Source organism: Alosa alosa, chromosome 2 (assembly GCF_017589495.1).
Source record: "Alosa alosa isolate M-15738 ecotype Scorff River chromosome 2, AALO_Geno_1.1, whole genome shotgun sequence".
NCBI classification, from domain to species: Eukaryota; Metazoa; Chordata; class Actinopteri; order Clupeiformes; family Clupeidae; genus Alosa; species Alosa alosa.
In genome coordinates this window covers 29,731,366-29,747,704 of record NC_063190.1, presented here as the reverse complement: position 1 = coordinate 29,747,704, position 16,339 = coordinate 29,731,366, and the positions used below count along the sequence as shown (strand labels likewise).

The 16,339-nt window shown below is 39.3% G+C and overlaps 2 protein-coding genes across 4 annotated transcripts; both read right to left on the bottom strand.

Moving 5' to 3' along the window:
• Positions 1–155: 155 nt before the first annotated feature.
• On the bottom strand, positions 156–8,276 carry dnajc18 (DnaJ (Hsp40) homolog, subfamily C, member 18). Of its 2 annotated transcripts, XM_048230902.1 has the most exons (9): positions 8,123–8,276; positions 7,581–7,723; positions 6,675–6,867; positions 6,184–6,329; positions 5,049–5,258; positions 4,684–4,805; positions 4,115–4,224; positions 2,586–2,758; positions 156–1,616 (listed from the first exon to the last, which is right to left on the bottom strand). In XM_048230902.1, exons 2-9 carry the CDS (start codon positions 7,705–7,707, stop codon positions 1,492–1,494), a joined length of 1,206 nt encoding a protein of 401 aa, XP_048086859.1. In that variant the 5' UTR covers positions 7,708–7,723; positions 8,123–8,276; the 3' UTR covers positions 156–1,491. The 2 variants fall into 2 exon arrangements, with proteins under 2 accessions (XP_048086859.1, XP_048086853.1); XM_048230896.1 differs by having other exon boundaries at positions 7,581–8,274.
• A 1,763-nt stretch (positions 8,277–10,039) lies between these two features.
• Positions 10,040–14,321, bottom strand: ecscr (endothelial cell surface expressed chemotaxis and apoptosis regulator). Of its 2 annotated transcripts, none has more exons than XR_007192129.1 (11): positions 14,015–14,321; positions 13,786–13,845; positions 13,505–13,612; positions 12,987–13,046; positions 12,597–12,710; positions 12,253–12,372; positions 12,030–12,125; positions 11,129–11,162; positions 10,798–10,868; positions 10,503–10,572; positions 10,040–10,314 (listed from the first exon to the last, which is right to left on the bottom strand). XR_007192129.1 is itself a non-coding variant. In XM_048230909.1 (11 exons), the coding sequence occupies exons 1-10, from the start codon at positions 14,067–14,069 to the stop codon at positions 10,545–10,547; spliced, it is 780 nt and encodes a 259-aa protein (XP_048086866.1). In that variant the 5' UTR covers positions 14,070–14,321; the 3' UTR covers positions 10,040–10,314; positions 10,503–10,544. The 2 variants fall into 2 exon arrangements, 1 of the variants encoding a protein (XP_048086866.1); XM_048230909.1 differs by having other exon boundaries at positions 10,503–10,606.
• Positions 14,322–16,339: the final 2,018 nt, after the last annotated feature.

Below are 16,339 nucleotides of genomic sequence, written 5' to 3'. Positions count from 1 at the left end.
CCTCTCGCCATTCCCTCAGGACCAAGTGAGTTTGTTTCTCTAGAAAAGACATATTGCATGCAGGAAAGACACAGTGCAATATGCCATACATGTAAAAAGTTACAATATATCATACAAAAGAACACATTCAAAAGAAAGACACATTCAGTAGAGGGTATCATTAAAGATTGAGCAACTTTTTTATTAAATCAACACAAAATCCTGCCCAGCACAAACCAAAAATGAACACTAGTTTCGTTCCTGAGCAGGAAGAGGGGGGAATATTGTAAGCTGGCATCTTTTCCAGTTAGTACCTAACAGGCCCAACTGAAGTGGATTCCATGCCTCCATTTGTGCTATATCTGTTTTGAGTTCAGATGAATCAAAACAAAACAAAAACAAGTGAGAGGGTTTTTACACACAGGCAAGAACAGGAGGTTCAGACATGGAGAGGTCAGAACATGGGACCTCTAACAGTCATTTTAGTAATGGGAAGGAGAGGCGAGTTACAGTTGTGGTTCTCTCATTAAATGTGTAGTGCTCACTGCAACGGCGCTTGGATGTCATCAATCAAGCAGGACATAGGGGATCCCAATGGCTGCATGCATTACTAACCAAAGAGTTTAAGTGGTTTAAGAGTTAAGTGTGCAGAAATTAACAAGGAAATGGTTTACAAAATAATAATAATCCTACATATGGTACCTTATTTTTTTGGCAAAGTACTCGTTGCACAATAACCATAAAAACAAAAGTGTTATCTCACAGGAGTAAAAAGGGATTTTAAGCTCTTAGATCAATGAACCATCACTAGAATATGTTCAAATTCGTCTTTAAATATAATAAGTTACTATCTCACCGAGATTTATTTTCTCACCATACTTCAGTGGCTCTGGCTTTATGTTTACCTCTGAGCTATATATAAAGTAATCTGAATTTGCTATGCTCTACAGTCATACCATACGGTTTGACTATACTGAAGAACTGAATTCACAGCACAGAACAAAAAAAAAGAAAAAGTTAAATTAAAATCAAATAAATAAGTTCACCCTCTGCTATTAACAGTAATGCTAACACTCACTCAGGCATGTAACCTAACCAAAGACAAAAATGTGATCAACAGAAAGCAGCAGTCCTAGGGTCAGTTAAGCCTGAATTCCTTAATGTAAGGAAAATTAATGGCCAACATTATCTCCAACACTAAAAAAACACAGCCCCGAACAGAGGCCAGGTTCTCTGCAGCCCTAGCCAGGCAGGTTGAACTACTTGCTCCGGAGGTGGACATGTGTGTCTGTGCACCGCTTACTGTGGAAGAACAGAAGGCTCATGTTCCGTTCTCCCGTCTACTGCTGTCGCAGTGCATGCTCAAAAAAAAAAAAAAAAAAGAGTGGCCGGCGCAGATGAAACAATTCAAGAAAAAAAAAAATAAACAAAGTAAAATAAACAAAGTAAAATAAATAAGTAAAACGTGACGGATTCTCCTGGGGTGGTGCTGAGGGGGCAGATGCAGCTGTCTCATTCTCCTCGGTTGCGGCCCACGAAGCGGTGCAGCTTATCGCAGTGCTCCAGCTTCATGGTCTCCGCCTTTTGCTTCAGCCGGTCATCTCGGTACAGCTGGCCAAGGTTGGCCAAGTCCGACTCTAGCAAGGGAAGAAAAAACCAACAAAAAAAACACACAGACAAAATGTGTTATTCTGAAAAAGATTCAGAATAACAAAATAATGAAACTGCCATACATTTATACATATTCATCATATCTGTATCTACATCATATTTCAAAGCATGCTCATCCTCTCTCTTTCTTTCTACACATTGACTACAATGGCTGTAAAATACCATTCGCATGCACCAGGAAAGTTCTAGAACTTTACAGATAGAAATTATGTGCGAGCGCAAGCAGAGATAAAGTGTCAGGAAAGTTGATATGGCTGTTTTGCTGGGCTTATTCCAGTAATGCCTTTCTGAAGCAATCCATCAAGAAAGACACTGAAGGCTGATGTGTGACTTCAGAGGACATATCTTGCGCAGCTTATGACTACTAATTAAAGGCTTTTATTAGTAAACTTTAAAGTTAGCGAGGAAAGCTTTGTTTATGCTCAGGTCATCATCATTTGCATTGTTTAGTAAGGTTATACCTGGACCCATTGGCACACTAGCAATGTAGAACAGTAACACCTCCTGTTCGATATTTCACTCCAAAGGTTAACATTACACTATTACACAAATCATGGTTTGCTCTACAGAACGAACTCGTGTAGTAGTTTTTCCATGGTATGAGTCAAAGCACTAGAAGTGGAACTACATGTAAGCATTAGTAGGCAATTAGCTTTGGTATCTTCAGTTTCACGTTTATGGTATATGGTCATGTGAAGGACTGATAAAAACACCAGTCATTCCCACTCACCCAGTTACCAATGCAGTGTTTATAACTGACAAATGTGCTGTTATTGGTGCTTTTATGAAACGTTAAATGTTAAAAAATTAAGGACACATTATGTGAAAACATGAAGGACACATTATGCCACATTATGGAAAGGAAAAAGACAATTCTACTTTGTGCTTGTTCTGCACCCAAAATCCCTATCAACGATGAGAGCCACACATCTTACTTTGTTGTTTTTCTTTCCAGCAGCTGCTTTGTAGGTGTTCTATGTAATCGCTCTCAATAGTCTTCTCTAGTTCATCCAGGGCAGCCCCACGGTACTCCTTATGAAAAGCTTTATCCACATAGTAGGGCACACCCATGTTCTGTGTCTCCCGTGACACCACCAAACCCATGGACCTGGGAAGCAGATCTGATTAAAGACTTACATCAACACAAATGGGGCAGATTTTACATACAAACTCCAAACACGGAAACAAGTAGAATACCCAGACAGTTTTACCAGAGTAAATACTATACTATACTATAGTATAATTATGTCAAACGTGCAGTTCACTTGGCAGTCCAAAGGCTTAGATGTGCCTTGGACAAAACAGACCATTTTTTTCTCAACCAGCTCAAACCATCTACAAACGTCTACTTTTATACATCATGCAAAATGTGGTGTTGCATTATGTCAGAGTCCTTCCAAGCTTTCAACATATCGCAACACAATATAACTTTTTAATTTAGTCAAGACTCTCAAATGTACACAGATAAATAGAAGCAACATTTAAATCAATATCAAAATGCTTAGGCAAAGTAGAAGATATTTAATAATAATAATAATAATAATAATAATAATAATACATTTTATTTATAAGCACCTTTCAAGTCACCCAAGGACACTGTACAATTAAAAGGTTATAGATGTTAAACAGTAATACAGACAGACATTACAAACACAGAGGACATTGTACAATTCAAAGTTGAAGACGCTACACACTACATACAGACAGAAGCACAGACACAGATGACACTGCACACCAGAGAACAAGAATACACAAACACAAAGTGGATAGAAGACATTGTGATAAATAAAATTAAAATAAGAGAAAATGAAGAGACAAAAGACATCTGTGGAGCGTAGAGCGCAGGACGGTGTGTATGGGGTTAGGAGATTTTAAAAGATAGGGAGGGGCCAGATTGTGGAGAGATTTGTGTACAAGGAGAAGGAGAATGATTTTGTAATGGATGCAATGACTGAACTGGAAGCCAGTGTAGTTGTTGGCGGATGGGGGTAATGTGATCCCATGGCGTAGTATGGCTGAGCAAGTTGGCAAAAGTTTGAACTAGCCAACTAACTCGGCTGGTGGGAAAAACGCATGGGACTCATGAGTTGTAGTGCTATCCTATTGCGTGCAGAGGGAATTTGAAAGACAACCGATTATCACGCCCCTCGGACTGAGCACTGCGAATGGTGAGTCCCCAGACTCTACATTTTAATGTGGGTCTGGCTCGTCAGGCTAGGCTTTTGGATGAGATACCAATGATCTAACCTGGAGGTGATAAAAGCATGAATGAGAGTATCAGCGGCAGATGGGTTGAGGGAGGAACGGAGTTTAGAAATGCGTTTCAAGTGGAAGACAGCTGATACTTTTGATGTGTGAGTCAAATGAGAGGGTAGATTTGTTTGCTTTCAGGAAGATAAGTTGTTTCAGGAAGTATAAGTTGGCCTTAGAGATTCTTTAACAGGGTTTACGCTGCCAAACTTACGGTTTATAGAAGAGACTATAAGGGGGGTTTGTGGCCATCATCTGAGTAACCACGGAAATCAAGATCAGAACCAGTACAGGCAGGAGCTGCAGAAAAGCTGTAAAAGTGTTCTGAAACATAAAAAGCAGAGATGCACGATATCAATATGCCGTTAACTTGTCATTTTGGCTGACTGCCGATGTTGAAACCGATATGCACACATCTTTTACATTTCCTTAAATGATCATTCCTGCACCAGCATTCCCTGCTACTCTTATTGTGATGGCTTAGTTGTTGCAGATAGAGGCATACAACATTCATTGTCATTCATTCAACCCTAATATTGTAACCCTAGTACATCTCTCTCTTTATCTGTCTCTAACAAAACCCAACTACAATATATCTTGCTTTATCCTTCGCTATGGGGACTTCACTCACTCACACACATAATGGGTTGCTCCTGATAAGGATCAAAACAAATGGTTTGAAGTACAGTAACCAACCTAAATGCCTTCCCTGCATTAGTGCTGGACTCCCAGGTGCTGTGCTGTTAGTGTTAGTGTTGAGGAGTGAGATTAAATATAGCTGACCTGACTGTGGTTCTCCTCCACCACCACCTCCTCACGCGCTCTCTCGTATCCTCTGCGCCGGCGTTGTGGCTGGTAGAAATGGGCGTAGGAGGCTCCTCTGTTGGTGTACACGTGGATATTGCCTAAAGGGACAGTGACACATAGTTACCAAATGCAGTAATTCAGTCAATTGAAAACTTTAGTATGCCTGTGATTATAGGAAGGAAAAAAATAACTATTTTGTATGTTCAAGCATTTTGGTGTGTCAACAAAAAAGTCAAATTGCTTCAAACCGTACAATCAACACGACAAAGGTCAAATAAATGAATTCATCCGACTCAAAAACAAGCACACTCACGCTAGTTTGTCGGAACAAACCTGCTAACCTGTTGGAAACCTCCCTCCGAAGAACATGTTGAAGAGTTCCTCGGGGGATATGTCTGCCTCGAAGTCCCTGTGGAAGGTGCGGCTGAAGCCGGGGTGGCGGGGGTGAGCGCTGGACTGGCTAGAGGTCTCAGTCGGCGCCTGTTCTCCATACTGGTCATACTGATGCCTCTTCTCAGGGTTGCTCAGCACAGCATAGGCATTTCCGATGGCTAAAGCAAGGAAACAACATCACATGATAAAGGTCATTCAGTGGCACGTGTGGCCTTTTGTACCCCATGTGCAGACCAACAATGAATTTGGTGAAAGGATGAGACAGTGGGTGAATGTCAATGTCCCCTCTAAGGTCTAAGTCCTGAACCCTTAAAGACTTTTGGGACATCCGCTGATTAGTGATCGAGTTCAAAATGCTAATAACAGGAATGGGATAGAACTTACGACCTATCGTTAAATAGACAACGCCAAAAATCTGTTGCAAACACGTTTGCGCTTTGCCAGTTGTTTATTGATGTTTTTCCAAGCTTCCAGCCTCCTTTTGGGTAAACCTGTGTTTCACGCTATGAATTGTTGGAAATTCCTTTGGGTAAAGTCTGCATAAATGGCGACTTAGGGAAAAGGCACAGAAAGGGTGCGAGCGAGCCCTCATGCACTTCACAATTTAACAGCGTGACAGTCCTAAGCCCTCACAAAGTTTGCTGGAACGCGCATCAAAGTCTGTGAGTCCGTGAGGGGGGTACATCGAGAATCACCCAGAGTCTCACTATTCACTAAAGTCATCTGTAATTCCACAAGCCTTTTCATATGTATGACTGCTGGAACACTGTAATTTCCCTTTGGCCATGAAAATTAAGTACAGTAAGTATATCTATCTATCTATCTATCTATCATACAATGGGGGCTATTTCCACAATCTGATTCATCTATATATGTTCAACACATGCTTTTGTATAAAATGTACAGTTACATCTAGAGGGTAAAAAAACAAATAAACAATACATCACTCCATACCCTTTCTAAGTTAAAGAGAACCACCTGTGATTCTTATCTTAATCTTATTTTTCCTGCATGGGACATTTTTCCTATATGTTACACATGGTAGAGCTCGATGCAGTAGCATCTCTGAAGATAACTGCAAACCTTTGAAAGCGTCTGTGGCTCCAGGGGCACAGTTCTTGTCCGGGTGGAAACGCAGAGCCAGCTTCCGATAAGCCTTCTTCAGGTCTTCATCTGAGGCCTCTTTTGACACACCCAAGATCTCATAGAAGTTTTTACATCTCTTTATTCTGCAAGAAACAAAAAACATACAGTAATATCCTGTGTACTGACCACTGCTGTGTATTAACTGTAGGGCCCAATAACCCACTATATCAGAATCAGATCATGCTTTACTCGGAAAGAATGAAGAAAAGACATGCATTCCCATGTATACATAATTAAAAGAATTATTGCTGCCAAAGTGAAAAGTGAAATATTTCTTATGAAACACATCATGGAGAGAGGTAAGCACTGGTTACTCTCAATAACAGGGCTTTCAGTTGGTACCTGATCACTGGTTACTCTCAATAACAGGGCTTTCAGTTGGTACCTGATCACTGGTTACTCTCAATAACAGGGCTTTCAGTTGGTACCTGAGCACTCCTTGACGCTGGTCCTCTGTGTAAGTCTTGTTGTCGTTACTGGTCCCCTCCCTGCTATTCTGAGTGGACTCTTCCTGTTGTGGGCTGACATCAGCTGCCCTCCATCCAGGTGGTGGGGTGAATGTGCGCTCAGCTTCAGGGCCGTTCATGTCACCACCATCTCCCGCAATGGCATCAATTAGGACTTGAGTCCAAAGATTGGGGGAAATTAAATTGATTAAAGCAGTAAAAAAGACAAAACTCCCTGCAAAAAGTACAGGAATAAACTCCAAACTAACTACACACTGAACCATTATGCAGGATTACATCATTATCCTCAATTATATTAGTTATATACTGTAAGTAACCAACAGCATCCATAATTTCCCCCTTTTCCCAGACGGGTAACATTTACGCTGGTACATATTTTATTGAGGAAACCCTTACAGAGATTGTTTACAAGCTACTAGTTACAATGTAGTCTGACACACCCCCTGCTATGATACATGCAATGGTATATCACTGATTCATCGATAGTGCAGAGTGGACAAATCGAGGACACACGAGTGGAACCAAACGGCCGCTATGATGCTAAGATGACAGATGTCCAGAACCTGGTGCTAAAAATGGAACACTAAGCTAATACAGGGTGTCCATTTCACCAACGTTACCACTTCGCTGCATTCAGCTAGCCATGTTATCCGTCTAACCGGCAAATAAAATGAAACGAATTGGACACATTGCAACCACACGTTGAACATACTGTAAAAATGTTAACTGATCCAGTCGCGTATTGTATAACTGCAAACATCCAGACGTTGCACTTTCTATTTCAGCATTCATGACACCCAACACTGCTAGCCTTAACGTTAATTATCCAACCATGTATGATAGCTTGCTAGGTAACATTGGCATTACCTCTGGCTCTGGTTGTGGGGTATGTCTTCTGAGCTTCATAAAGAAGTTGCAGTGCCTTGTCTCTTCGTCCAGACCGCAAGCATAGCTTGGCTTTCTCTACTAACCTTTCAGCTTCTTCTTTCTCCATTGATATTTTGAAGACTCTTTTAGAAATGGTAACACCAAAGGCCCAATGTAAGCTAACGTCAAATCTAGCCTCTAAAATAAGTAATCTGACAGACGGAGACTGGTAACGTTACTGTCTTGGCGGACATGAAAGTACAGATGACAGGTTACTTAGCCAGGGAGCGAAATGATGTCTTCTGTCTCAAAATGTGTCCTAGCTCATACCACCTTTAGCTAACTAGCAAGCTAGCTGCCTACCTGACTTGTCATATAACGTTAACGTTAAGCTAGCTGGCTAGTCAGTTATCGATTATTAGCTATATTGTTTAACACAAATTTTCGCATTGTTAATTTTTCTGACACCTACAATTTTTGTTGCACTTCGTTACTGTTCAACTTAGGAACAATTAATGAAAACAAATATAACACAACATTACATGAAACCTAACACCAACACACTCCTTCGGTGTCATGTCTTGCTCCATGTCCGACCGACCTGACAAACGGAACCGGAAATTAAGGCCAAAGACGCAAGGAATTATATGGATAAAGGTTCCCTTTCTGGATATGATTTTTGAGCGTACAAGCAGATATTCTACGTCTAGGTCTACATGACTGTGTCAACAGAGATGGAAAGCACTTCTTCATAAAAATGTAATTTAGAATTTTTACATTTAATGACTTCTGAGTATTTTGCTATATGTATTCTGATGAACAGAAAAAGATGCAACCTTGAACTACTTATAGGCTGTATAATATCATTCTCAAATAGCTTACATTGCTAGAGAGCCCCTAAGGGGACATGAGCAAAAAAAAATCTAAAGTTTAGTTTCATGCCACCATACCATACCTTACTATGCACAGAGAATCACAGGCTCAGTCCCTGCCTCAGTCATTGCAAGCGCCTCTGATTGATTAATCACCACTATGTGGATTCTGTTTTTAGAATTGATTTAGATTAAGTGTTAGTTAGTATAATTTGTATTTTAGTATATTTAGCATATTCTTTATCTTCTACTGTCCTTATTGCTTAGTTGTGTTTTTATATTATATACTTTAATTACTCTTTCTGCTGTTAAAGAATGTGTTTGTGTTGTCTGTATGCTGCTGAGACCTTGAATTTCCCCTGGGGATCAATAAAGTATCTATCTATCTATCTATCTATGTGCTCATGTGAAACTTTCATGTGCGCACATGAAACTTTCGCGTGCGCACATGAAACTTTTGCGTGCGCACATGAAAGTTTCATGTGAGCACATGAAAGTTTCGCGTGAGCACATGAAAGTTTCGCGTGAGCACATGAAACTAAACTTTAGATTTTATTTTGCTCATATCCCCTTAGGGGCTCTGTATTGCCATGTTGAAAATGACCAATATTGTTCTGGTTAAATTAAGAAGAAGACTTTTAATGTTTAAAAAAAAAAAAAAAATACTAGATGTTCCAAAACAAGTAGCATAGCGAAATACAGTTTCTGTCGTGTTTTATTTGGCATTTTGTAAAATCCCATTGATTTCTGTTGGAAGACTAATTGCACGTTGATATTACTGCGCCAGCGCCTATGCTTCAGGCTCAAATATTGAACGGAAGTTTATACGCGGTCGTGAGGTGTCTGAAAAAATAGTTCCACAATAGCAAATAAGACGGCTGGAAATCATACATTGCACCGAACCGATATATTTTAACCACTCGGTGAGTTGCACAGTTTTGAAAACGAACGTTAAGGGTTGTTTTAGGACATGTTTGTGCATGCCTGTTGCAGCCACTCTGAAGCAGTAAAGGCGATTCAAAACGAGTCAGAAAAGTCGAGACAGGACCAATCATCAAAATTTCGGTGTCCACCACTAGTTCATCCAAAACAAACCAGAAAAGGGACTCAAAGTGCTAAATACCGGAATTTTCCTTTAACACACAAAAGGCCTGACACTGCTGGAAATGATAAGACCATTGAATGTAAGTTAATTTAACCTTGCTTGCTTTTTCATTTTCTGCTCACATGAATGCTAAGCTCCATAATATGTTATAGAAAGCCTAGGTTGCGGTAGTAGCCTGGGAAAACCGAGACGAAACCGGTTAGCAAATTTAAATTCGCTCCGCAGGTTAGTCTGTCAAGGAGGCCACTGACGGTCATTTTCAATGTTCCAAAAACCCAGATACCAATCCCATTCACTAATCCGTCATGGGGCGGGCTTTATATGATGACAAATAGAGCAGTGCATTCAAAACAACCAATGGCTGCAGCGCTGATGGCGACAGGGTTAAACAGATATGGACAAGCATTTTCTTTGGAATTGAGTAAACAACTGCATTTAAAACCTTTGTTTAGAAGAAAGATTCGATTGCTGCACTTCTCAACTGATTTGGTAAGATTTTAATGCACCCATTTTTTTATTTCACTGCTAGTTACAGCCCTCGAAGTCATAAGTCAATGAAACCTTTCCAGACCCACTCTCAATTGAGATATGCGGTCTGGTGTCAATGAGGCTACTGGAGTAGCATAGAGCCAATCAACCAGTCATGTAGACTCTGTCCTATCACTAAATAAATAACATCAAATAAACTATATTTATTCAGTAGCCTAATTAAAACTTTTTTGTAGTGTTTCTGCAGACTCTTCTTGTATTCATCCAGCTGTAAACAAAAGGCACTTTGCATGAGATTTCAGAGAATAAGATTATTAAAATGGTTAAGTCAACTGTGAGTCATTTAGCAATACTCTTGATTAATCATTTAAACATTAATGTGCCTATAGGTATTACCTTTTTAGCATTTAGTGAGCAATATGTGTGGTGCCGGATCATGTAAATCCCAAACATTACCTTTGAGTTCAGACTCTGAGATGAGTTAATCTTTGCAGACCTCTATAGTTCCTCATTGTCTAACATTGTGCTGTGGACCGATGAAAGGTGAGGAGAATCTGTATCTGTTATCAGACAGGACACAGGCATGCCATTTGTTCTGTTATAATCCTGTCAGTTTCTATTCTACTTCTCTCTCTCTCTGTTACTTTTTTCCTTCTTCCTTTTCTTCTCTGCTTTTGTTTGCTCTACACTTGATAAACAAAACAAAATTATGTATCGCATGTTGAACTTTAATGTGGTGTAATGGCCTTACCACTTTCTGTATTAAGGGTCCTCACAGAGACAAGTGTGATGCTCTCTTTCTCTCCATTGGTTGCAAAGTTGCTGAAAGGAATTAAATAAAATAAGTCAATCAGATTTTGTACCAAAATTTTTCTTATTGTTTAATATCCTATCTGCATGTTATGTCACTTAACTTTACATATTGTATTAGTTGCATCTTGTGTTCGGGACCTTTGCAGTCCCCAAATAGCATGGTGTCATGTATAGAACAGCCTTGTTCAACACAAACCTCTACCTCCTCACGAACAACATCTACTTTTATGACATTAATCCCTACAAATGTGCTTGCTTGAAATTCATACCTGTCAATGATGACAGATTCCAAACTCTTTTTACCTGTTAGGAACAAAAAATAATATATCCTGAGGAATTTGCCTTTTCAGTACTGTACTGTAACAGATGTAACACATATCTACGTACATTTAGATTTATGAATAGAGATAAAATGAAAATGAATTACTGTGATTGTGAAAATGCTGTGGCATTAGACCCTTTCATAGTTTTAAATTAACTAGTTAACCAATCAGAGGGAACTGAATGAATGGATTCAGCCTGTAGGGTCTCTGTGGTACGGTGTATAGAGGCACATTTACTGTATGTGGAGATGGAAGCCTGACAGAGGACTGTGCTCAGTTACAAAAGGAGAAATGTAGAGGTGTGCGTTTCTAGCTTACAGAAAACATAAGCTATTCCAGCTTGGATATGTTGGACAGCTATAGGGATTGTTCTGTCCACTCTCAACCTTCCATGTTGTGTTTTAATCCTCATGATGCCTATCCCTAACCTGGGAATACCCATATGACCTTTTGGCAAATTTGAGATTTGCTCTTCAGGTCCGTCTGGCCAAGAGGCCATTGAAGCCCATTTCCAATGTCCCTAAAACACTGGCACGCAAATACAATCGCTGATCTGGCATGGACGTGTATTTCTTTGGAATTGAGTTAACAACTGCATTTAAAATCGTAGTTTTAGATTGCTACATTTTTTAAACAATTTGGTAAGTGTTTAATGTACCAATTTAAGTTTAATTTCACTGCTAGTTACGCCCTTGCTGGAAGTCGTAAGTCAATGAACCTTTTCCAGACCCACTCCCAAATAAACAATTGTAAAGGTCTGGGTGTTCCCATGCTAACCTATGCACGTGCACGCACGCACACACACACACACACACACACACACCCTAAGTCACACAAGTCAAGTCACCTTTTTCCTCGTTGTTATTGCACCATCCTCTCATATTTACAGCTGTCACCAAAATCACCATGATGACGATGAGAATGAGAATGAATCCCATCACTCCTTTATCAGAAGAGATCAGAACAGTTTGGTATGGAAATTATATAAACATAGAAAGTATACACACCGGTTAGTTACTGTATATTGTGCAGTAGCATGAGCCATGCAAAGCATGAACAACAAACCATACCAAAGGCCAGCATGGTGAGGCTACTTCCTGGCTGTGTCGTAGGAGTGGGAGATGGTTCCAGTAATGAGTTCTTTTGGGAGTTACTCTGGGTTGGTGTTGTTGCCTCCAACAACTGTGGACCTATAAGCAAGTGCATGAAATAAATCTGTAGAGTCCGAGGAGTTCTTTTTCTGGTATTGCATTACATTTTTATTTGCAATGAATGATTGCCGAAGTTTGGCCTTTTTTTAAAGTGGCCATCACCTACATAAACATGCGGCATTTGCAGTCTGTTTCAGCAGTTATTTGTACATCTCCATCATTATTTTAAAAGTGACAATGAAACATATTTGTGAAGGACTGACTTGAGCTGGAGGTAGATGGGTGTGGAGTGAAAGTTAAGACCTCATCCATTTGAGAACCTGGGCTTGTTAAGAATATCGGTGATGAGGCCGTGGAGTGGAACCTTGTAAAATTGCCTGCAATATACAAACAAGATTAATTTAATTCCTGTGCCTGGTTCCCTGAAATTAGTTAGATTTTTTTTTTTCTTTATTTTTGACTGACACAACTGGTAGGCTACTGTAATGCCGTTACTAACTACATTGCAGATGTGTTGATTATTATGCAGATGTATTGATCATCACTAATGATCACTTTCCATTTCAATTTAACATGCCTACAAGGCATTGATGACAGATATTGTTTGTACCTTTTTGGATGTATATACTATCACTAACTCAACACTGACATACCTGCTGTGCCAGTTTGCGGTGCCTCTGTGGAAGAGGAGGAGCTAATAATGGAGGGGCTCCCTGGGAAATGACAGAGATCAGTGATGTCACTGAAATGTTAGCAGTAGTGCAGAGTCAGAAATGCAAACTTCTTAAAATGCATGAAACCAGCTTACACCATGAGCACACAAAAAACAAACAAACAAACAAAAATTCTGTGTTTGCAACATAATATGCAAAATATGTTGCTTTAACTGGAAGTAAAAAAAAAAAAAAAAAGATCAGCATTTTTCAAGGGATGTTCCATCTCAGGTCACAGAACCATAGTGCATCCTGGTAGGCTGCTGCATGGGAACGACACGTGTCTACCTCACATGACTATACAATAGAAATTATTATACAAATAGTTTAATATAACAAAATGTTGCCCTTGTTGCTTCAATGAAGTACAAATATTAAATATAAATTAACCATTGAGGGGGAACTATGAACTATACAGTCTCATGCTGTGCATAGTATGAAAGGCAGGGTGGAATTACCTTTTGGACTGACAAGTGGCGTCAAAGTTACAATGGCTTCTGTGTGCCCCTTTTCTTTTGCTGCACTTGTGGTCACATGACTTGGCAGGGTTTTTTGTGATGTCACAGCTTAGACCACAAAACAAGTTTTCTCATGTGAAGTTATTTCTAAACATTTTCTTAAGAGGAATATTTAAATTTTGTGAATATTTAAATTCTGTATTCGTTTCACAAAAGTAAGAGTTGTATTGGTGATGCTAAAGGTTGTTATCAATAACACACATCATCAATGGCACACTCACCTGTGCTTGTGGGGCCTTGTGTTGTGGGTAAGATCGTTGATACATTGGTTCCAATGCTATCTGTAGATACAACTGTAATTTTGGTATCTGAGTTTCTTTCTAACTGCAATTTAAGTACATGGATAATTTCCTATTTACATTTACTGTTGGTGTGAGAAAATGGCAATACTAGACACTCAAAGCATGGACACTATGAACAGTCATAGAGAATAATGAAAACATGACCTACCAGCTGAAATATACTGGACAGACATCAACAGCAGAGAATATATGAGGAAATCCATGTCTTCTTTCAATGGCACTTTAGTTTTTGTCGATAATCAATTATTGTTCTGGAACAGATGCCTGTGTGTTTGTGTATGTCTAATATAAGTCTAACGCCAAAATACCCTTTGTAAAAGCTCCTGTAGTTATAAGTGAGTGAGTGTTTGTGTGTGTGTGTGTGTGTGTGTGTATGAGAGTGTGATGGGTCTGATGACTATTCTCCTCCTGTATGATTCATATGAGGCGGTAAGGCATACTAGTGTGTGACTGTGTGCCTGCAGCTGAACACCCAGTGCTGTTTGTAGAGATAGGTGGGTGCAGTTGGGCTGTGTGCCATTTCCTGAGCTTCCTGTGGAATAATGGCAGGATGCAGATGGAATGGCCTCATGGAAAAATGGACATCCAGTCAGGTTCTGATTGGTCACCGGTTTCTGGTTCGGGTTGAGATCAAGAGCACAGTTCCTCCTTTTAAAATATTCTGTTCTCTCTCTCTCACACACACACTCAGTGTTTCCCATACATTGACTTATTTGTGGCGACCCACCACAATATCAACATTGACCACCACACAATGATTTTCCAGCATCATAACCACGCTGTGCTAATTTGTTAAAAACTGTTGCATTCAAGTTAATTCTGCAAACCTACCACCACAAATAGAATCTAATTCTGTGGGAAACACTGCACACTCACACATACACACCAACACCCTGAAGACAAGAGTGCTAATAGTGCAATGGAACACTGCTGAGAGGTCATTCTGAGACAAAGACAAGGAGGTGACATTATTAATTCATGCATATTTTATTCAAGAGTAAAAAAGTGATTTGTCCCATAGGGCATGCTTACAATGTGTGTATCATTGAGGAAGTCAAATGCGAAAACATAGTTCTAGAGAAAAATACCAGAAAATATAGCCACAAGTTAAATTCATGAAAGTCCTTCTTTGAAATAAACCACATCTCGACCAAACAAGGATCAGAAAACAGTGAACAGAAAATAAAATAATAATAAGCTTAATTAAATAAGAATATCATCAATTATCATAATGAGAATATATTTCTTTCCTTTTAAAAGTGAGACACAGGATTTCATTGTGTCAGATTTGTTTACATCTGAATAAACCATGCGATCATGCTTTGGCAGCCTGAATGTTGCTTTTCACTGAGTAATATGTTCATTCACACTACTGAACAACTTCTGTACACCAACTGAACAGAGAAAACACAAGGCTTCACACCTTAAAAAGAGCTTAAATGCCTGTACAGCAAAACAATACAAAAATAAAATCAACAATAACAAAATAATATTGATGAAAACATGGAAGAAACAGAAATTAAACAAAGAGTAAATAATTAAAAAAATAACATATAAAAAAAACAAAATATAATTTTACAAATATAATTTGAAGAGGGAAAAAATTCAAGTCTACCATACTGAAAAACATCACAATTATAATTTCACATATCAATAGGGAACTTAATTGCATGCATTGATGCGTTCCATACTGTAGATGCTATTAAAAATCATTGTCTTCATTATTGTTAATAATATAATATATTTATATATATGTTATTATCATAATTTATATATATATATATATATTTATTTGTCATACGATGTGCATTCTTTCTCTTGAGTTACAGGCATGTGAGAAACAATCAGGTAGGTGGTGCCAGTGGCAAAACTCAGTGGTCCTCTTGCAGCACCTATTCTCTTCAGCGCATCCTGGACAGACCGTGCTTACAGTGATGAGTCCATCGCCACGCATACACACAAGCACCTCCACACCCTCTCTGGTTTCAGATCGTGGCATCTTACCAAAAAAGAAATCAATAAATAAAAATTCTCAGGTAAGACTGCAATGCGAGTATTAAAATGTCCATATTTTCCTTTTAAATATCCTTTCTTTAAAAACATGATTTTTAATCTGTAAATTCACATTGATTAATACTAGTAGCAAAAACATGTTGAGTAGTGAGATAACTTTTGGATGAGATGAGCTCATGAGCAGACCTGATGAGAACTGTAAAATGTGTGCGTGGCATTGGAACTGGAAGAGGGCCTCCCCCTCCTGAGGAGCTGTGATGGATCAGGCCTATCAGAGCTCTAATCCTTAAATCCCGCCCACTTAAAGTGGGCAGAGTCAAATTGATTGGGTGGGCACGGTCCCCTGGGGCGACCCACTCTCCTTAAAAAAAAAAAGAAAAACACTTCCTACGCTTCACAAACTTCAAATCCCACCTCTCCCCCAAACCCACCCACTACACTTAGTCCAATAACCCCCCCC

What these genes read in the sequence shown, in the direction of transcription:
- ecscr (XM_048230909.1), bottom strand. Translation starts at nt 14,069, where the DNA reads ATGGATTTCCTCATATATTCTCTGCTGTTGATGTCTGTCCAGTATATT. An exon ending in TGTCCAGTATATTTCAGCTG is followed by an intron (nt 13,846 to 14,014) that starts GTAGGTCATGTT and finishes TTGTATCTACAG; the next exon opens with ATAGCATTGGAACCAATGTA. An exon ending in CAATAACAACGAGGAAAAAG is followed by an intron (nt 11,163 to 12,029) that starts GTGACTTGACTT and finishes TGTTCCTAACAG; the next exon opens with GTAAAAAGAGTTTGGAATCT.
- dnajc18 (XM_048230902.1), bottom strand. Translation starts at nt 7,707, where the DNA reads ATGGAGAAAGAAGAAGCTGAAAGGTTAGTAGAGAAAGCCAAGCTATGC. An exon ending in CCCCACAACCAGAGCCAGAG is followed by an intron (nt 6,868 to 7,580) that starts GTAATGCCAATG and finishes TTTGGACTCAAG; the next exon opens with TCCTAATTGATGCCATTGCG. An exon ending in AGCCACAGACGCTTTCAAAG is followed by an intron (nt 5,259 to 6,183) that starts GTTTGCAGTTAT and finishes TCCTTGCTTTAG; the next exon opens with CCATCGGAAATGCCTATGCT.